Genomic DNA, 22279 nt, shown 5'->3' with positions numbered 1-22279 from the left:
TTTAAAACCGAATAGAGAAACAAATACTTTACACTTTAAAGTAAAAGGTTATATCGTTTATAGTATTATACACTTCGGCGTACTTAGATGACAAAAATCCACATTATTGACCCGTTTAGCTCTCGCAGGTTGTGTCGATCTATGATATTTGAAATAAATGAAATGATGAAATCTGTACAAATTTCTTAGCCATTCTTCTCAGGAGTATCTACTTTATGAGTGAGTAGTGGAGTTCAATCAATGAGAAGATTTAAAGTATTTTTATTTTGATAATATACAGGTAAGGTAAAAAGACAATAAAAAGCTTAAATACTAAAAAGTAAAAGTCGGACTTTTAAATAATATGTATAAAATTGGGTCCGTGCGGCAAGGTGCCCAAGATGCTGGCAGCGTTCCCCCTTTGTATTGAGCTATACTAATGCGTTGGGCAAGGTAGCTGCCGGCCCTTGGGTTCAAGTGTAATTTGCTATTAAACAAATATTATTTGAGTTTGAATTTGTACTTTTAAAATCAACGTATACTCCATTTTAATGCTAATCATTACATACATTTGCAATTTGAAGGAACATTTTAAATACTAAAAAACTGCCCTCCGCGCACGTAAAAATATATATTGGAGACTATCGTACTGTATCCCAGTCTGGGAATGTAACTGTGAAAGACGTGAAACCTTAGAGGATGGAAAAAAATAAAGGAAAGGAGCTGCCCTATCTACGAAATAAACGTCCCTACCTAAACATTAATGTCCACCACAAATGGCGGATTTCTTTAGTGTTGTACCATAATCATCGATAAGTCAATATCGACATGCAAATGTATGCCTTGAATGTTGAAACGGTTTGTTTTTTTTTGTTGTTTGTAATTTACATAGTTTTCTGTAATCAATATATGATTAAAATGTTTAATTAAAGAAGATTAATATTCATTGTTATATGGGAATATCCGGGATGACAGATATCAGATTTCGAATTTATTATTTTGCATTTATAAATGCTCACATATAACGAAAAATAATATAAAACAGAACATTACTATGCATTACCAATCTCAATAGGTATTGATATTAGATTTTTTTAAAAGGTTTCCAAATAGTTTAAGTTGTTATGTATTAATGTATTGGTATAGAATTAATATCAGTGATTTTGATTTAGGTGAATCTAAACTTCCACTTAATTTTTAAAATAAATAAAATTACTTATATAATTGTAATAACATTATCGATAATCATAAAATCAGATATAATATTAATAATAGGTAAGTTTATTTGCCTGAAACGTGGTATAACAGAAGATGTAGCAAGAGACAGTGTCAGTACAAACATGTTATATTAAATAAGGTTATTTTAATTTTTGTTTTCACGTTCTATGTGTATTATGGTTACCAAATAAACTATTTTTCTTTCTTTCTTTCTTTCTAACCATATATTAAACTACCCCAACAATAAAATGTAACAACAAATGGTCACATTACAAATCAAATTTGCCAAGAATTATTAAAATCAAGATAAAATGTTACATCTATTATTATTTAATCACTTACATAACTTCGTTATAAACAAACTTGAGTCTAATAATTTAATCTTGAGTGGTATTTTATTATACATATTAACACACATTTTTAATTTACTTTGTCTGTAATTTTTAAGTTACGATTGAATATGACGATGTTTGACCACCATGATATTCAATTAATTTTGTGAAATGACTGACTAGTTACTTAAAGATCGAACAGTTATGAAAAATTGCTACGACCCGGCTGGATCCGAACCAACGTCTTCCAGTCAACCGTGAGAGACATTATGCCAACTAGGCTACGGAACGAACCAGTGGGCCTTATAAATTTTTCTAAGTGCTTGTTGCAGATCTTTGTTTTTAGTTTTTCACACTTTTTTGCCGTAGCGCCATCTCTCAGAAATCTATTTCTTCATTCATAAAGTGAGGAAAATTCGTAAGGTCCGCTAGTTCGTTCCGTGGCTTAGTTGACATAGCTTCTGACACGGTTTGCTGCAAGACATTGGTTCGAATCCAGCCGGATCATAGCAATTTTTTCTAAGCGTTCGATCTTTGTATTAATAATAACTTTTGCTGTGTATAGCAGCCATAGGAATATTGTCAAGTACAAGTCAGTTCGGGTTTCTGCTGGCTCTAGTATAGACTTTACTGATTTTCTTAAACAAAATCAATTAATCAAAATTGTGAAAAACAATTATCACAAATGCAAATCGGTAACTCGAGTAACCGAAAAAACCAACTAACCGTCCACTTTTGAACACGGTTTCCAGCTAAGCAAAAACTTGTAGTGAATTGTTTTAATAACAGAATATCGATAATATGTCTGCTTTATCAACAATCTTCAAAATATACTAACAAACAGGCAACTTAAAGCAACCAAAGCCAAATTCGGCAAGTCTTATGAATAAACTACTTAAATGAGCCTAATTACATGCGATATTTGGGCTACTGTATGATTTATAGACAAAAAATGACACATACCGGTGTAATGTAACATTCGCTTGATTTCCGCTTTTTCTACTGCCGCACCCCTTAATGACGCAGCGACACATTTTAATCAATACTTAATTGTTCTCACTGTCAATATTTTTGGCCAAATTTATTACAATTCATGCGAATAAGTCACTAAAACATTTGACCAAACATTGGTTTTGACATTTGATGTACTTCCGGTTGGACAACCGGATACGGACGTCAAAAGGTAATACAAAAATGGTAAAATGAGGACAGTTGGCATTTAAGATGACGTTACGTATTTTCGATTCCCGTGTTTGACATAAATCAATGTAGTGCTATCTCTTTTGGCTTACGACGGCACGCAATGGTTAAACAAAGACAATAAAATGTTTATGTCTTCAACGTCTAAATGCATTGTGCGTGCCTTAAGTCAAAAGAGATAGCATTACATTGATCTGTATCAAACACGGGAATCGAAAATAAGTAACGTCATCTTAAATGCCAACTGTGTCCATTTCGAAGTACATGATAGGGTTGTCAAAGGGAAGTACATCAAATGTCAAATCAAATGTTTTTCCAAGTGTTTTATTGAATTATTCGCATGTATTGTAATAAAATGGACAAAAATATTGACAGTGAGAACAATTAAGTATTAATAAAAATTCGTCACTGCAGCATTACGGGATGTGGTGTTTGAAAAAGCGAAGATCGACCGAATGTGACATTGTGCAGGCACGTGTTATTTTTCTGTCTACAAATCACTCAAAAGGCATGTCTCATGTAATTAAACATATTTAAGTAGTTCGTTAATAAATCTTGCCAAATTTTGCTTTGGTATCTTCAGATTGCCTGTTTGTTTGTATATTTTGATGATTGCTGTTAACGATTATTTTGAGATAGTGTTGTTCTTGGAAGCGTACATATTATCTATATTCTGTTATTAAAATAATTCACTGCGAGGTTTATATTATTTTTACTATTTCAAGTTTACCTACTAATCAAAAAAGAAAATAGAATGGTTGGAAATCATCAAAGACCTTCTTCATTTATTCGCTTCGTTTTGAAGAGTCAAATTTTAACATAACTTTGAATGTAACTAGATTACATGATAATGCAATTCCATCATTAGGTTTACTGGTACGTACATAATTTTATATTAATTTAGATTAAACACGACTCATGTACTAGGCATTCTCAGTTCCTGAAAACAAAATTATCCAGTCGTTTCCGATTTTTTCCCACTGACAACTCTGACTACTAAAAATTCTTATTTTATAAAGCTAGCAATACAAAGACCATGTTGGTCTAACATTGCCGGGTGAAGGCCAATACCAACGTATAGACAGCCTATTTGCCTTGCCTTGGAATCGTTCGGTGTCACTCGCTTAGCTGACCGAGTGAAGGCGAGCGCTAACGTGTATAGACCTCATTTGACGTGGCTTGTCATAACTCGCAGTCGCTCGTGACTACTTGTCTCACTTCGGAGAAGTGTCGATTTTTCTCCACAAATCAAAGGCACTCGGCCATTAGCAGTAAATTGATATTGTATAATCAGACATTTGCATGCCATTTTATATATGCGAAACATGTTTATACTAACACTGTCTCTTGTTACATCTCCTGTTATACCATGTCTTAAGCAAATAAACATATGATAATAATACTATTATTGATAATATTACTACTATCATTTATTTCCAAAATTAAATGGAAGTATTAAAGATTCACTTAAATATGTCACTGATATTAATTTTATACCAATGCATAAATACAAAAAAGCTTACACTATTTGGAATATGTTTAAAAATTTCTCTATGAAAAAATGAATTTTGAGGTTGGAAATGTATAGGATTTATATTTCAAAGGTCGCTCTTTTTTATATACTCTCAAATTACAAATATTGTTTTTTTCTGTGCAAATTCACTTTCCGTAATATTTGAGTATTTGTAAACGCAAAACAATAAATTCAAAATTTCATGTGACATTCCCGAATATTCCCATAATAACCTAAAATATTCCCAAATGGAATATTGATCTACTTTAATTAAATGTCCGCATGTCGATAATGACTTATCGATAGATTATGGTACGACACTACGGAAATCCGCCATTTGTTGGTTCAATTTTTGTTTAGGTGTGAATGTTCATTCCGTAGTTAGGGCAGCACCTTTCTTTTATTTATTTTTTCATCCTCTAAATGTGAAACGCTCTTTACATCATCTCATTACGTTAACAAGAGCGTACTCCTTTGAAAAAAATAAACAAAACATTACCTATGTCCTACAATCTACTTAAATGTTATTTAAATTTAATAAATTCGAATGTAAAACCAGAATAAGGACTTGACTGAAGAGATATTGATGTAGATTAATTATTTTAACCTTCATCGTATTCAATAGTAAATGCGCGATGACACACTTGCACTCGAATGCATACTATCAGGATCACTTTATTTTTTTAATGTAAATTTATTTTGTTACTATGTCTATGCTTTACCATAATATCGCTTATAGGTTCCCCAGGGGTCAGTGCTATCACCAGCCCTGTTTATCCTGCATATCAATGATATGTTACTGACAAGTAACATTCATTGCTATGCGGATGACAGTACTGGTGATACCTTTTATACTGGCCGTGCAAATATGACCCAACAGGAAGTGGTAGAAGGAAGAGCACAACTTGTGTCTGAAATCGAGACCTCACTGGAGCAAGTCTCCGTATGGGGCCGACAAAATCTTGTCCGCTTTAACCCCACAAAAACACAAGTTTGCGCGTTCTCCGCTAAGAAAACTCCATTTGTTATAGCGCCTAAGTTCCAAGGCACTCCCCTCGTCACCTCTAATAGTATAGGCATCCTTGGCGTCGACATCTCGAACGAAGTCCAGTTTCGGGGTCATTTGGAGAATAAAGCCAAAATGGCTTCTAAAAAGATTGGTGTGCTCAACAGAGCGAAGCGGTGTTTCACATCGGGGCACCGGCTTTTGCTATACAAAGCTCAGGTTCGGTCCCATATGGAATACTGCTCGCACCTCTGGGCTGGAGCACCCAAGTATCAGCTTGATCCACTTGACTCCATCCAACCTCGGGCTGTTCGAATTGTCGACGACCCTATGCTTACAGACGGTTTAGAGCCCCTTAGTCTGCGGAGAGATGTTGGCTCTCTATGTGTGTTCTACCGTCTGTATAACGGGGAGTGCTCAGACGAACTCTTTGAGTTGGTGCCTCCGTCACTCTTTTACCACTGCACGACCCGCCGAAGGAGAAGACTCCATCCCCACTTCCTCGATGCTTGGCACGTCACGACCACTCGAGCATCTCGTTCGTTCCTTCCCCGAACCAGTAAGATGTGGAATGGCCTTCCTCCTGAAGTGTTCCCCTTGCGCTATAACATGGAGTTCTTCAAAAGACGTGTAAACAAGGTTCTCCGGAGTCGGCAACGCATGGGTGATGCCTCTGGTATTGCTCGTGTCCATGGGCGACAATGACCACCTCCCATCAAGTGGCTTGTCTGCTCGTTTGCCTACTGGTTAACATAATAAAAAAAAAAAAAAAGGTGTGGATAAACGAAGCCAGAGTTAGCCTAGATTGAAAGTCAGGGTACAGATAACCTTGAGATCTTACCCTTCAAACCGGAAAGCTTACATTACTGCTTGGTGGCAGAAAGGAGCTCTACAGCTACTAAGTAGTCAACTACTGCAATTCTTAACCGACTTCAAAAAAAAGGAGGAGGTCCTCAATTCGACGGTATGTTTTTGTTTTTTTTTATATGTATGTTACGCAATAACTCAATTTGTGAACCGATTTTGATGATTCTTTTCTTGTTGCGTACCTCAGACGTGGTCTCATTTAAATTTGAAGAAAATATTTCACCTCTAAGGGAGGTAAACTAGGGGATGAATGACTTTTCGAAATCGGTTTTTTAGTACTCTGTCTTGTTTTTGAATTAACCACATTTTTTTGTTTACGTACATTGACTTACAATTATATGGACGTCGGGTCCGCGCTAAAAAGTGTCCGAACTTATAGGGCGTTAAAATCGTATACAGAGCGTCATTCACGCTTTAGTTTTCGTTTGTTCGACTGACAGCGAAGCAAGCAAAATTAGACAGTACTGCGATGACATTACAATTTAAATTCAACGTTTTAGCTTTTTCATATTCTTTTACATGTCACTTTACACGTTTGAATAGGTTGACTTGGGACATTTTTTCGTGGTTTTTGTATTAGACCCGTCGTCCATGTATTTGTAAGTCAATGTTTACGTATTACAAATATTATCTAAACAAAAAGAATGCTTATGTAAGTATACAATTGTTGTTAATGTGGACCATTAAGATAATGCATTTCTTCTAACAAGCAAGTGTAGGGCAATGTTTCTAGGACATACTATCTGACTCACATTGCAGCTCTTATCTGCCTAGTGACGTCACCAGTTCTTTGAACTTTAGATTTGTATCTATGACAGTTCCTGCCCACGAAAATCACACCAGTGATCACCGATCTTCTCTAAGTCACCGATTCAACCTTTTTTCCATCCTCTAAGGATTCAACCTTAAAATAATAACGCATAGAAATCTAGCCCGCACACGCTAAGTGAGGCAAATTGTAGGGCGCCCTATGGGCCTACACGAGCGAACGGGCTGTCAGTGCTCAAGGTCAAGTTGCACCGCGAGCAGCTCAAAAATTTTTGCTAAAAATGACGAAATGTATGGTAATTGAGTTTAAAAATAGATCAGACAAATATAAAATAGACACTAACATCACATTCCACAACAGAAAATTAATTTCGTTGCAACAAAATACGAAAATGTTGCAAAGTAACGGGTTTTTTCGCCCCATTTTGCTATTCTGTTTCAAAATAATTATATTACGTATTTTTTTGAGAATAGGCAATATCGCGACAGTTGCAAAATTTCTACAAATTTACGTCGCCGCAATAACATTGTAGGGAATTTACGTTAGCTATTTTTACGAAATATATTTAGTATTTGCCTTCATTAGTTTCATGTGAAAAATCATTATTCTTGTTCATCATACACTCATTAAAAAAAATTGTCTTGCTCAGACTCAAAAGTTCTTAACTAAAATTATTTCAGGAAACTAACACTGACTAAAAAGTCATCGTCAGTTCTCCAAAATCGTGTATAAATAACTTTCAGGTTCAGGTTCTTAATTGTTATCGTGTACTTTTCATGTAAACATACCCACAGATAATATCAGGCTATTTATATATTCAAATTCGATAGTCGCACTTAAACTCGCTTGTAGGTTTTTGTTCATATATGAGTTAAATAAAAATTGGGTAGTATTTAATGAGGTGCGTACAGATTTGCTCGACATTGTCGATCGACAGTAAGATTGAGAATTATAGACGTTTTCGAGGAGTTTTAGAGAGCTTATTACGAATGTAGCATTAATTTCTAAATCCAAGATGGTTGACAACAATTTTCAAAAATTTATTTTTGGTAAACCATAAGAAAATGCCATGTATATCTGAATACAAGATGGCAGACAAGACTTCTAATTCTTCGCCATCTTGGATTTAGAAATATGTGCTATATTTGGAATGAGCAGCCCCAAATACCTTGAAAACGACACCCAACTTGCCATTATTCGAAAAATCATGCCCGCCATCTTGGATTTAGAAATTAGTGCCATGTTCTTAATGAGCACCCCCAAATACCTCGAAAACGACACCCAACTTGCTATTATTTGAAAAGTCATGTCCGCCATCTTGGATTTAGAAATAAGTGCTATATTCCTAATGAGCACCCCAAATACCTCGAAAACGATCCCCATATTGCATTTATTTCAAAAGTCGTGTCCGCCATCTTGGATTTTGAAATAAATGCCATATTCGTGATGAGCACCTCGAATGCCTCGAAAACGATTCCCATATTGCATTTATTTGAAAAGACGTGTCCGCCATCTTGGATTTAGAAATGAGAAAAGTCGTGTTCGCCTTCGTGTATTCAGATATAAATGCCGTTTCCATAAGGATAACCAAAAAGAAATTTTTGAAAATTCCTGTCACTTGACGTTGTCGATCAACAGTAACGATAGACAAAATCGAGCATATACAGTCACCTGATCGACAGTAAAGATCGACAAAATCGAGCAAATCTGTAGGCACCTCTAACTTAACGATGAGTTAAGCAAGATACAATTTCCCCACTTTTGAGGGAAATGTTATTCCATGGCATCATTATTTGTATATTTGTGTGCGTGCCGACGAGCGTAAATACAAGTTGCTTACGCCTACATGAATTTGATTTTTGCCTCACTTGTGACAGTTAGTTTTTTATGAAACTATCATTTTATGCGTTATTATTCTAAGGATTCAACACGATTCGTTTCTAAATTGAATGACTTATAATATGCTTTTGTCTATGAATTTGAAACATTGAGTACCGTGGCTGTTTCCGGCCTTGCCTTTGTTTATGAATGTTTTCGACCCATCCAGGGATCGAATCCGGATCTCAGGGATGACGACACCATGAAAACCGGTGTGCAAGCCACTCGACCACAAAGGCCGTTAAGAGGCCTTTGCCAGTGTGTCATCCACATTATGAAAAATATTCCAGATTTTTCGAAATATTCGAGTTCTAGTTTTAGACATACGAGATTGTTAGTGGTTATTTATTATAAAATGAATATAAATAATAATTTACGTAAGCAACAATATTACATGACATGTGTATTATTCATGCTTTAACAAGCTTCCATATTTGCCCTCGTCATTACGTCAAAAAATAATTTATTCTACACCTTAACTAAAATAACATGGCTGTCGAACCACCAATTTCTATCTTCGTGCCAAATTATAACCAGCTGGTTTTGGAGAAAATTTCAGACAGATGGAAAACGGACAGAATGAATCAATAATTTTTCTCCAGTTTTTCAGCCTGTATCTAAAGAGATGTTACAAAAAAAGGCTGTATTAGTGAAGAGAGACCCAGACACTGTGTATATAAAAAAATAAGAAAATACTTACATTCAAGTCCCATTCTGTTGGTAAGGCAATCGAAACCGCAAACGCTGCCGTCAGGGCGGCGACAGCTCTGAAGAAGGTCCACAAAGTCATCGCATATCACGTTAAGCTCAGGGAGGAATCTTTTCATGGTTTGAGGACTAGTCAGGTCTGCAGTCAGGTGATGTCTTAGGTGAAACCACGTCTCGCCTTGCCTGTAATATGTAAAGTTTATACTCTATCTCTGTGAATTGTTAGCATATGAATGTTGTTTATTGTAATGCCTTTTTATAATAAAATTTAAATGTGGCATGGCTATAACAGATCTACTCAAATAACAGATCAGAATAATTCTATAGACAAGCTTCCGAAACTACCTAAATGAAAACAAGTAAGTTTTATCGAGTTCTTAGGTTTTCGCGATTGTTACACATAGGAAATGAAACTATTTTTCCGGACTTAAATCGTATGTATTTGTTTTTTAAAAAAAACCGACGTTTCGGGCCCTTTACAGGCCCCAAGGTCACAGTCAGTCAACCGTGTCGGTCAAACGTCGGTTTGTTTGAAATAACAAATATACGCGATTTAAATCTGGAAAAATAGGTTCATTTCTTACAAGTAAATTTTATTCCTCTATTTTTTACTTCATTAATTATCGGCGGTAATGATTTATATTTATAAACTATCGTTGCTTAAAGCTTTAAAATGCTTGTAGGACAGGTAATGTAAATGAGACATAATAGTCCAAAAATAAATAGCTACCTACCTACGGAAGACACGTCCTATAAAAACATAGGCAGAAAGTTGTTTTGAACCTGACTCACTTGTAAAAACCTGTCCAAGCAATAAAATTCTCATACCTCAAGCACGTGACCGGAAACTGGTATTATAAGATAGTTTAGTAATTGGGGTTGAAAGTTTCGTTTATTTTATTGCTTTAGTTAATTTTTTTTAAACTACTCTTTATACGTATATTGGAATTTAATCAACGCAACTGCAATTTACTGCAAGAAACAATATAGGGCGTATCATTATTGAGAACCGTACATGTTCCGTAATTTAGTAATGCTGTAACAAGTCTCTTTCATAAATATAAATAAAGAAACCCACCTGCAAAGCACCGTGACCGTCACAATTTCGTGCAATGGCAAGTTCATGGTACGGCTCACTCACGTCTGTGATGCCAGCCGTTGCTTATGAAGATGTGACATTGTTCACTTACTCATTGACCAGACCGGTGGTGGCATAGAGGTCAGGGCGGCTCTTGCGGTATACTTGGACGATCTCAGTGGGGGGACGGTAAGGTTGCTTGGCCCGGGTGCGGAAGACGGCGTCAAGTGCACTCCGCTCCGCGATAGAAACGACCTTGGCACCGCTGGGAGTCGTCTCCGCGAACACCGGCCCGTACCGCCTGAACATATCTGCGTGCAAGATTTCTTGTTGTGATAGCAAGGTAAACTAGTCACATTCGCAAAAAGCCTAAAAGTAGTAAATTATCACAAGATTCTACATTCGTGGTTCCATTAAACCTCATGTGCTATTACTGGGCAAAGACAGCTCCAGTGAAAATATATACAAAGTAAGGTTTAAAATTAATTATGTCAAGTTATTAATTATGTCGTGTTCAAATTAATTAAATTAATTAATTAATTTGAAGGTTACGTACCTACACTTCGTAAACATCAAGTAGAAAAATACCCCTCGCAAACCGTAGGTTTCGAAAACCCCCATTGGATCAGCGTGGCGGTCTATGGCCTAAACCCTCTTCTTACAGTCTACGCTGGGTGTAGACTATAAGAAGAGGGTGATGCAAATAATGATGAATGCTGATGATGAGTTTCAAAGTTTCTTGTTTTAAAGTTCCTGTTGCTTTAGAAGCAATATTAGGCTAGATGTCCTTTTAGGTTCACGCTTAGCTGAATATTGGACGGAATAGTACCTTCATAAGCCTCGTGTAACTTATTCATCCGGTAACGGCTCCAGAAGAGCCAGCGAGTACCGAGCAACGGTAGCGCGCGTGGACCTGGCAGCCGCGTCCGTTTTTCGTCCGCTGAGCCCGCACGGGACAGCATCGCAGTTATCGCCACCACCATTGCCGTCACCGCTAGTACAAGTGTCGGCAAGCCTGGGCCCTGTTCGTTAAAGATACAGTTTACATTTTGCAATCACACGACAAGTTTGTACAAGTTTGTACAAAAAAATAAAAAAAACGACGCTATACAAATTTGTGAATTTGTAAATTTATGCGTGAAATTCTCATATTTCATTCTGTTCACAAAATGCTCTGGTACTCATACTACAGGAAATTCCCTAGTTTGATATCAGGCAATTAGTGTGGTTGTCTGATATACCTACATATAATTATTACTATAATTATTTAACATAATTATTATGGATATCCATTTTACACTTTCGCCTTTACCATGGCCAAAAAGAATTTTTGAATGGGAGAGGAGAGTTTATTACTATAATTCTGATAGGTGACTTCATGTTAATATAGGCATATCAAAACCGTAGTGAAAGTAATTAATTAGTCACTGTTTATGAAAGAAAGTGCTTATTAATTTGGGATAAATACAATACAGTAATTTTGTCGTTGTTCTACATTGTATATCGGTACTAGGCAAGTAATAAGTAATTTACAATAGTACATGAAAGAGTTAGTCCTGTTAAAATTATGACCATTTACTCTAGGTGCCTTTTATCATTTAAGCACCGAGGAAGGCATTTAGACAGATCCAAATTCATTCTCTAAGTGAGCGAAAAGACAATGAAAGAGGATCCATTCTTTTGGCAGTTAGAAACGTAAACGTGTTAACATTATATTAAAAATAATTAAATTCGTATATGTCATTGTTTTTAAATCAACGTTAAAAGAAGTGAAATAGGAGAAGAGAGATTGTGTGGTCAAGTGTGGTGTCATAAGAAATTTAATCTATCCGCCAGCTCGACTTCAGAGTCACCCTATTTTTTGTTCAGACGTTTCGTGGATAAGCTGGGGCCGGGGTCAACGTATTAACACAAGAGGAATCCCACATTAATGCCCAACTGCCTTGATTGCCTCCATGGCCGAATGGTTACCATGACGAACTGCCACGCAAAGGTCCCGGGTTCGATTCCCGTGCCGGGAGAAATATTTGTATGGCCTACATTTATTTCTCTCGTAGGTTTGGGTTTAATTTGTGGATGTCTATGTGTTTGGTTTCCTTAATGCGTGTAACATTAGAACAGTAGTCTTCTAGGAAGAAAGACAATGGATTTTCGTTAAAAAGTATATACACACTACTACTGTTCTACTATAAAAAAAATACAAGACACGGGCCGCCGTACCACAGCTTGTCCAACGTAAAATCGGCGCGGCGGCGTGGCGAAAACTTGTTTTGTTTTAATGAAATATCAGTTTCTTTGTTAGTTATTTATTTACTATATTTCAATACATTATATCCATACAATTAACATAAATTACGAAACGTAATTTATATTCATACTATATATCTAAATTATGAGCGTTCATTTTGATGTCATAGCTTTTTACAAACATTATTTTTTATATTTTACAATGCTTTAAACATCTGAAAAATATAAGACGCGCCTATCCTGTCGATCGTGCCGCCGGCGCCGCCGCCGCCGTCGCCAATTTTATGATTGACGCACATGTGTATGCTACATATCTAGCTTACAGATTGACTGCATATTTATGGTTAATGTGTGAAGTCGTTGTCGGAAATCTCGACTGCATGAAGTTAATAACAACTTCATGCATTAACAGCATGCGGTCGAAACCGACTTCATGCAGCCGAGATAGACTGCATGCAGTTAATGCGTGAAGTCGTTGTCAACTTCATGCAGTCGAGGTCTCGGTTGCATGAAGTTGATGACGACTTCACGCATTAACTGCAAACATGCAGTGAATCTGCTAACAGCCTAAAATTTGATTGAGCACCGCGGATATAGTAGAAATTATTTGAAATGTCCGAATCCACATGAGCGTTTATCTTTTAAATAATGACATTGTATACATGATTAAGCCCAACCACTTCATTTTCGTCGGAATAAAAAGGAGAAAAAAAAAGTATTTTGTAAAAATACTTATTTTTTTATAATACGATTGTAATTTGGACTCTATACAGAGTCCAACTTAAAAAGTAGAACAACGTAAAATTAACTACTTGGAAACATTAAATCGACTAAATATTAAATAATATCAAGCAAACCTAAAAAAACACTGAAAAATATACCAATATCGCGTGTACTGTTACTTATTTTCATTTCATTTTTTAAAATGGTATTGCTACTAAACTCCCAAAGAAAATAAAATCTCTAGTACCCAGATGTAGTACGGTGATTGGCGTGTGGCTAATATAAATAAAATTTCATTGTTTAGAAGATAAAAGCTCTTCGAGTAGATTCGGACATTTCAAGTAATTCCTACTATACGTTTACTATGGGTAATGCACGTCGCGCGGGGTGTTCAGCGTTCACATACGCCAAACACCGACGTGACATAATTATGAAAGAAAGATGAACCGCTCCTATTATGAGACAGGTAAATAATAAACCATGTTATTTATGTTAAGTTAATAAATTCTCAAGGAAAAAATCAATGAGCTAATGCAACTCAGCCTTACGAAACAGATTCAACCACGATTCTATCAATAAAAAAAACGATTTTTTACACATACGTAAACATTTTAACATTATTAAATTGAACATTCTTAGTATAATATTTATTATATGTATACGTATTAATACAGTCAGATAACCACAAGACAGCGTTTACGACACGCATATTTGAGTGAACAGGGCGTTAATGTACGTTTTCAAATATGCAAATTTAACTTAAGATTTAAGTTAAGATTTTAGTTTAAGCCTTATAAATATAATTAATCTTAATGTCTAGACTTAAGTCGCGCCGACCGCGAACAGGCGGCGAGTGGCGCGGCGGCGGGAGGGAAAACCCCGGCGACGACGACGTCGCGGCGCTCATATCTATGCGCTCACCAGTGCGTTTCAAAACATTGAGCGAAAAAGAAGTCGCAAACATGTTTTGCTTAATTAACCGAAATACTGTGACGACCAAGTTCAAGTCGACTTTTGCGTAGTTACATTTGTTATTTTTAGTAGAGCGATGACCGTCAATATCAATACTTGAATCTAAATGTGTACACGGGCCGTACATGGGTTGAAATTTTGTTTGGTATCGCGGTCGTCGACCCGCGCGCGCGTCTCAACTGTGTAAGGTGCCGACACCGGCAAACGAGCAGCCGGTGCTTGTCGGCTATATATTGACGTAGCGTTCTTGACATTGGCTTTGCGTAACTGTCCACGTTACGTAACATTAACTTCATTAACAGGCGCATACAACGGTTTCTTGTCGGCTAACTTCAGAAAAAATCGTCAACACAATTTATTGTTTTAAACGGTGTTCATGCTACATAATCAAAATTGTCTTAATTCAATGCCATGAACTTTTATTCGCAATATCACTGGTAGTTGTAGGATACGCTCCTTTTTTACTGAATTTAAGGAGACTATGTTTATGTCCTTGAGACAGATGAGTGATTATAAAGCCTTGGAACATGAACACCATAATTATACGACTAGAAAAATGTACCTACTTAAAACTTATCTATGCTCTATTGCGCACTCATCTTACATTCTGCATTAGTAACAAGCGCAAGGCTCGTGAAATTTTGTATACAATTTCAGTTATCTCGATCTTATACTGAGTATCGTGTTTACAGTCCCTGAAAAATGTACGTCCTAATTTGAAATTAAAGTGAATCATTCGCTAAAGATAATATGCTTATTTAGAGTCATGCTTAATTGAGTTTTTAACCTTAACCTAGAAGAGATAACTCTGTCTCGACAGAGGTAATGTTTGTAACATTGTCTGTAGCAGGAATCACTATCGGTGATTACATTTTGCTTTCATTTTGCCAGACAAAGAACATCACAGTTTAATAGAAAAACGTTCATCTAAGTATGACTTTGGAATGTTCAGGAAAGAGCATCACAGCGTCTGCTCAATACCTTCGCATTCTAGTCCTCACTTTACACAAAGTTAATTGTGCGTAATTGGATCGCATAGCGACGAGGTATGTGATAGCATTATCCTCACACCGCCATGCCCTACTTAATAGAAAAAACTGCACGATAAACCGATTGAACCAGTTCGAGCGAGAATGAAAAAAATTTAAGTCTGGGGGACAGACGGACAGACAGAGTACCTACGTGTAAGCACGCTGTTGCACCCGGTCAACAATCTTGGCGTTACCATGTTCTCTATGCAAGTTGCTACAGGGTCAAGATCACGTCAAGCATGACACTTAAGAATTAAATTTAAGTAAAAAGCTTATCATAAGAACGGTGCAAAATGTCAAGTACTTTCATACGCATTCCACTGCCCTACAGAACAATATTTGAAAATTTAGAGTTATATTAGTAACATCGGTGTCTTAAAGCAAGTTTGGCTTTTAAGATTGCCAATCTTTGAACTACCAAACACCAACAATTCGTCTTTGACAAATATTTACCTATTGTGTTTTTGAAGCCTAGTGCGTTATCGTTGTGAAGCCAGGTATCAAACGCACAGTGAACTTAACGCAAAGTTGAAGGACAAAACAGTTCAGGCATACAATAAAGGGGCGCAAACACGAGACAGTCGTAGAGCTGCAAGTAAATAAGATACAATCGTGTACCGAACAACATCTTGGGTCCTTGTTCTTTATCTTTGTATCTGAAAACTGCTCTACATTTGATGAGTGCCCAAGGACGACGTAGTTCGTTTCACTAAGGACAAAATTTGTTATACTATATTTGAAATCTAACTACTTAGTACCTACAAATATATCCATAATTTTCTATAATTACGCTGACCTAAATAATCGATTGTAAATATTTATGGTAAAATATCACCTAATTTTACTGCCTTTCATGTACAAATGATACTATACGATAATGGGCTGATTTATAAGGCATTTATTTATTTATTTAAAATGCAAGTCACAACAATACACGTTCCATTAGGTAAGTACTTATTGTTATGACACCCCGTAGGGTATGTCACTTAGTCGCTACTTTTAGGCTTGCATTATTTCACACATTGCAAAATATAATAATAAAATTACAATTTAGATTAAAATAATCAAAGAGAATTTAAGCACTAAAATAATAAGACGAAATATGACGTAATACTTTCATAGATATTATTATTTATCATTCGTAACTTTTTAAATCTTTCAAAAAATTATGTTCCGAAATCGAATCACAAATAGATAAACTCTGGGACTTGTTTAATATAACTGCATTGATATAACCCACACTTTGCAACTTGCAGTTTGACAAAGTATGTCAAGCACCTCACTTGCATTGATTAGTAAACTGGTTGACATTAGTCTGATGAAAAATAATTTTTAACGTAGAATAATCTGTAAGCGAATTCCTATTACGGACTTGGCTGGTTTTAGAGATACGAGACAACACGAGTGGAATGAGCGTTTAAAAACAGCACGTCTCTACATCGAGTTTGGTTACACGGCTATAGTTCAATTATTAAAGGAACATGTTTTACTGCTCATGAAAGCGTATATTTAAATTTATTTCATAATTAAACTCATAAAAAAATAAAACAAATATTTTACGGCGTAACTGGCCGTGTCCAAAAACTCGATTCAGGAGTGCTGTCAAACGCTCCTTGTGTTTACGTAAACAATATGCAAAAACGGAGTTGGAACGAATCCGCTTCGAATAAAGTTCCCTTACTATGGAAACATGTCTAACAGCTCATTAAAGCTTATAATGAAATTAACTTCACACAAGTAAATAAAATAATCTCAGTACAGAGTAGGTACTAAAAAAACCGACCTCAAACATAAGTACGTGGAATTACGTCGTTTTATTGAAATATCCCCAAGTTCGCCACTGTACAAGACTTGACACAGGAGATAATAAAAATCGGTTCTCATTACTCAAAGTATATAGAGAGAATAGCAAAATCAACCATTAGAATAATTGCTCCTTAGAGCCAAATTTAAAGCGCTATTTATAAAAATGAATCTTCATGCGTGAACAGCCACCCTTAGAGGTGGATGATTTTCTTCAAAATGAAATGGGACCACTCTGGAGGTACCCTCTTTCCAACAATAAAAGAATCATGAAAATCGGTTGACAAATACCGGAGTTCTCACGTAACATACAAAAAAAAAACACTCGAATTGAGAACCTCCACCTTTTTTGAAATCGGTTAAAAATAAAACAAATACTTGACGCGTAATATTATGTTTTTAATAATGTTATTTTATTGTTGTTGTTTATTAAGCTACCAGACTTTTTATTTTAACAACCAATTGATAAACAAATTATTAGGCCCATTATCTGTATATCAAAACGGAGCAAAGCAACAGTGACATATTATTAGTTGCTGTAAACAAAGCAATTTGAATTTATTTATAATTCATATTAGGGGTTAAAGTATGGAATTGCCATTTCGTAGTGAATAATTCTAAATTAAAAAAATTCTAGCAATTTTTTTGTAAAATATATTTGTTTAATCAAAGTATTTACCCTCGTTGTCTATACATTTCTGTCATCTAAACCCCTCATTTAAACCTCTTCGTTACAATTGGTCTACTCTCCCGATCGGTCCACTTTCACTAACTCTGGGGACCTGCACTCCACAAACTGTGTGAAGGCATTTTGTACTGCTTCAAGGGAAGAAATTTTTTTTCGTGCAAAAGAAAAGTCCAAATCGCGGAAGAAATAGTAGTCTGTTGGGGGCGAGGTCCGGCGAGTATGGTTTGTAACTGCAGGTCTTGTAGTGTTAAAACTGTTTCTCGAGCAGTATGAGGTGTTGCGTTATCATAGAGCAATAATGATGAGGCTTCAAACCATGCCCCTAATTCCTGAGTCGTATGATACGGATCGGCTTCCATCATTACCTTCAATTCATCGTTATTTACCTTAGTGACTGGTCTTCCTCGTGGTTCACTTTTCAAGTCGAAATTGTCGAAAAACGCACGGTGCGTTCGTTAGCCATATCCTCTCCATTGACAATACAAGCAGTTTCTGCTACGTAAACACGATGTGCCTACTCGTATTTGAAAATTACTTTGATTTTCGCTGTATCCATTTATAAAAACAATTGAGTCGAACTATCAAATATATGTAATGGTTTTTTTTTAATTAAAAATGTTTTAGTTATCGCGTGAAAATAGTTTCACTCTGAAATCTGACACCATTAAGGTTTAATTTAAATTCAAATTGGCCAGTACGGTAAATAGGCGATTTGGTATTAAAACCCCTATTATTTTAAAAATGCTTAACAACTGGTTTCAACAATTAGTAGAGTTTGCTATACTGAAAATATCCACGCCGCGCGCTGGTTCAAAAATCTATGTACTACTTGAGATTTAATTGAATTAATTGAGCAGATAATTATAAAATTATCTTCTCAATTTTATGTTAAAGAACAAACAATGCAAAACACTGGAAGATTTTCTTCGCATAAAAACCCAATGATAACGAAAAATAATGACAATTCATAATGCTTTTCTAAGTACCTATTTTCTGGCTACTAACTACTAAGAACTATTCTCATTAGAGAGTTTAGTAGATACATATTTGCCGAGCTTGTAGTTGATAAAGTATTTTTATAGTTATTTTTATCAACAATGGCTGTTTATATAAAGACGTTGTCTAGGTCAAAAACCTCGTAAAATTTACTGATAGACGAACCATACTCGGAGGTTCATCCTCACTCATAAAAAAATCGTCATACCGTTGAATGATGTAACTAAAAAATTGTGTCGTGTTCTTGTAACTAGTTGAACCTAAAATTTGAATATCTACACGTCAATAAAATCGTCGTTAGAATATTGTAAGAAACAATTAAAAGATAGACATCTTTCTTCTACTAACTCAAAATGAGACAAACTTTATGAATATGGAAAAACAGTCCTCAACTATGAAACTATATTTTCCCTTTTATTTTTAAATAAGTATATGTATATTTGACAAGTAGGAAATTGTTTACATGTCTGTAATAAAATAACCAAACATAAATTTTAATAATCTTTCACGGGGAGTAAGTAATTCGTTTTTCATCGATTCTGATTAAGTACACTTTTTAGTTAATCCACTATTATATTAACAGTGATATAGGTATATATAATACTTTCAAAGTCGTTTAAGCGAGCCACGTAACGTAAGATTACCAATGAGTTACCATAAGAAAAAGTGTGTGTGGCCAACAATGTGCGCATTAAAAAGTTACACTGTAAAGAAAGGGTATTCGTCACTTATACTTTCACAAATACATTAATTAATTAAAAAGATATCATTTAAGTGCATTAAAAACAATTGCTCCACTGAAAATAGATATGCCTCCGTAGCATCCAGCCGCGATAAAGCTTTTTCCACATTTAGCTTCAAATTCGAGTGATTAAACCGCCATCTATTTTTTTTTTAACAGCTAACATAGCGAGCACCGTGACGCCACATTTTTGTCGCATCGCTAACCCCGCGACTAATACCTGCAAAAGAATATCGCAGTACCGCGAGATCACAACTGAGTTTAAAACATTTTGACAGTTCTGCACAGTAATTTTAACAACATGGCGACAAACGAGAAAATTAGTAATAATAAAATCAAATAAATTGATATACAGGGTGTAATCGTTAAGTGTGCCCAGGCGATTATTCCATAAGTATAAGAGATATCAGAAAGCTTTAACTTTTACGTTATCTAATGAGTGAATCGACATCAATAACTTTTAAAAATAAAACTTAAAATATCCATTTATCATAAACGCTCCCATACATTTAATGACATTTGTAGAGATTTAGTTTTCCTACTCTAAAGGTCGTATTCTAGAACTCTATTCAATACTCAAGTCAGGATTGCACTGGCAATACAAGCACTGGAAATGCGACCCTAATGGCAGGGACTTGAGTATGATTTCGAGTGCTTTAAACCATACTCAGATCCTGACTTGAGCATTGAGTAGAGTTCTAGAATAGGACCCTTAGAGGTAACAATAAGTCAACAGATAACAAAACTGCTATAAATAAAGTAATAAAACTATCTTTTAATTGTATAAAAATATAATGGCATTGTCAGTTATTTGGTCAAGTGTGAGTTGTCCATAAAAATGAAAAATATTGAAAACATTTTTTTACTTCTGATCGACTCTGTTTTATATAAGAATCATTTCATTGTATGGGACGAAAAAAATGGAGACAACAGAAGTTGGTCAAATTTCATTTATTTAGTTTAATGTTAAAATTTTGGATATTTCTAGTTTTATTTTTAAAAAGTTAATACGATTATACCATGTATATGAATTATTGAAAAAAGGCGAGGAGAACACTTTCAACACATGAGAGCAATTAGATATACTTAAATAATAACCATCGAATATATAACCAGTGATATTTTACATTATATTAGTAATAACTAATATAATGTAAAATATGTAAAAACTTAAACTACAAAAATCCAGCACTTTTTGTTTCGTCGTTTTCGCGGTGATGATTAAACGACAAAGATAGCTATATACGCAATTTCATACCGTTATCCTTGTTGTTCAAATTGTATACCAATAGGTCATTACCAAGTAAACAAAAGAACGAATGACGCTAGTGCTGTATCTTATCGATTCAGTATTCCCAATAAAAAAAATTATAATGGCAACATAGCTTTATCAACAGAAATAAATATGTCCCAGTGAGGTTTATCACATATTGCACGTGATATAATGACGCATTCCGTATCCTGGTGAAGCTGCCTAGATTTTGCAGTGCGTGAAACATGATTACGGAAGCTCGCATTCCGGGCTTTTACGCTATGTTACGAGCGAGAGTGGCCTCATTTTGGAAAAAAATGCTTGCATCTGACAATGCAATCCTGAGAGTAGTATGTGACACGTCCTTAGACAGCTCTATTTTTAAATACTGTATGTCTGTCCACCGGGATGCGTATCGTAAATGGTAATTACTCATATAGGGTATTATTTTATTTTAGATCATATTTAATTTTATTGCATTCTAAAATAAATTATATACCTATTATCTATATTATATATTATCAGGAAGAAAGCTTTTCGTGCCAATTTTCAGTCCGAGCAAAGCAAGTTTTTCAACAGCCATTTACATAAATAATTACGGCTATGTCGAAAAACGGTGGAAACAAAATTTTTACCGGAAATCATGATTGAAGCCATGCCATTTTCAGTCGAATTAGAAAAAAAATTTATCTACCGCCAAAAAAGTTTGTATGGCAGCCATATTGAAAAATGACCAAAAGTAAATTTAACCGCAAACTATTATTAAACAGCCATAATCTCTATGTGGGGATATCCCCTACTTGCCGATTTTCAGCTGAATTAGAGCAAATTTCTATCTGCCGCCAAAAAGTTTGTGCGGCAGCCATATTGAAAAATGGCGAAAATAAATTTTGATCGCAAATTATTATTAAACACCCATAGAGACCCCACATGTCGATTTCCAATCGAATCAGAGGAAATTTTCATCTGCCACCAAAAAACACCTCTATGTAATATATAATATAATCTATATAATGTTGATCACAAATTATTATCAAACACTCCTAGAGTGCCTCTTCAACTTTCAAAGGGATCAGAACAATTTTTTTTCTACTGCCAACAAACGCTTGTTTGGCGGCCATATTTTAAAAATTGCCACATTCAGGTCTTCTCATAATTGATTCTTTGCCTTGGAGCCTATCCGTGTACAACGGTATAAATATCTTTTTCCACTCTCAATTATCTTTTATCGTTCTCGATATGGTGGAAAAAGTATGCGTTCTATTTTTCTAAGTGAG

General features: G+C 35.3%; 1 protein-coding gene across 1 annotated transcript in view; it reads right to left on the bottom strand.

The window, feature by feature from the left end:
- Window positions 1-22279, bottom strand: part of LOC113239319 (ecdysone 20-monooxygenase) — a 45571-nt gene that overhangs the window by 10663 nt on the left and 12629 nt on the right. The window contains exons 2-4 of the mRNA XM_026476249.1: window positions 11378-11570; window positions 10661-10859; window positions 9463-9653 (exon numbers count right to left, since the gene is read on the bottom strand). Coding sequence (XP_026332034.1) covers window positions 9463-9653; window positions 10661-10859; window positions 11378-11570 — 583 coding nt within the window. The remainder of the gene's footprint in view (window positions 1-9462; window positions 9654-10660; window positions 10860-11377; window positions 11571-22279) is intronic.

The sequence above is a fragment of the Hyposmocoma kahamanoa genome, unplaced genomic scaffold (assembly GCF_003589595.1).
Source record: "Hyposmocoma kahamanoa isolate Upper Pololo Valley unplaced genomic scaffold, ASM358959v1 99879, whole genome shotgun sequence".
In the NCBI taxonomy this organism is placed as follows: domain Eukaryota; kingdom Metazoa; phylum Arthropoda; class Insecta; order Lepidoptera; family Cosmopterigidae; genus Hyposmocoma; species Hyposmocoma kahamanoa.
The sequence above is the reverse complement of the archived record's forward strand: the minus strand, read 5'-3'. Positions and strand labels throughout refer to the sequence as shown.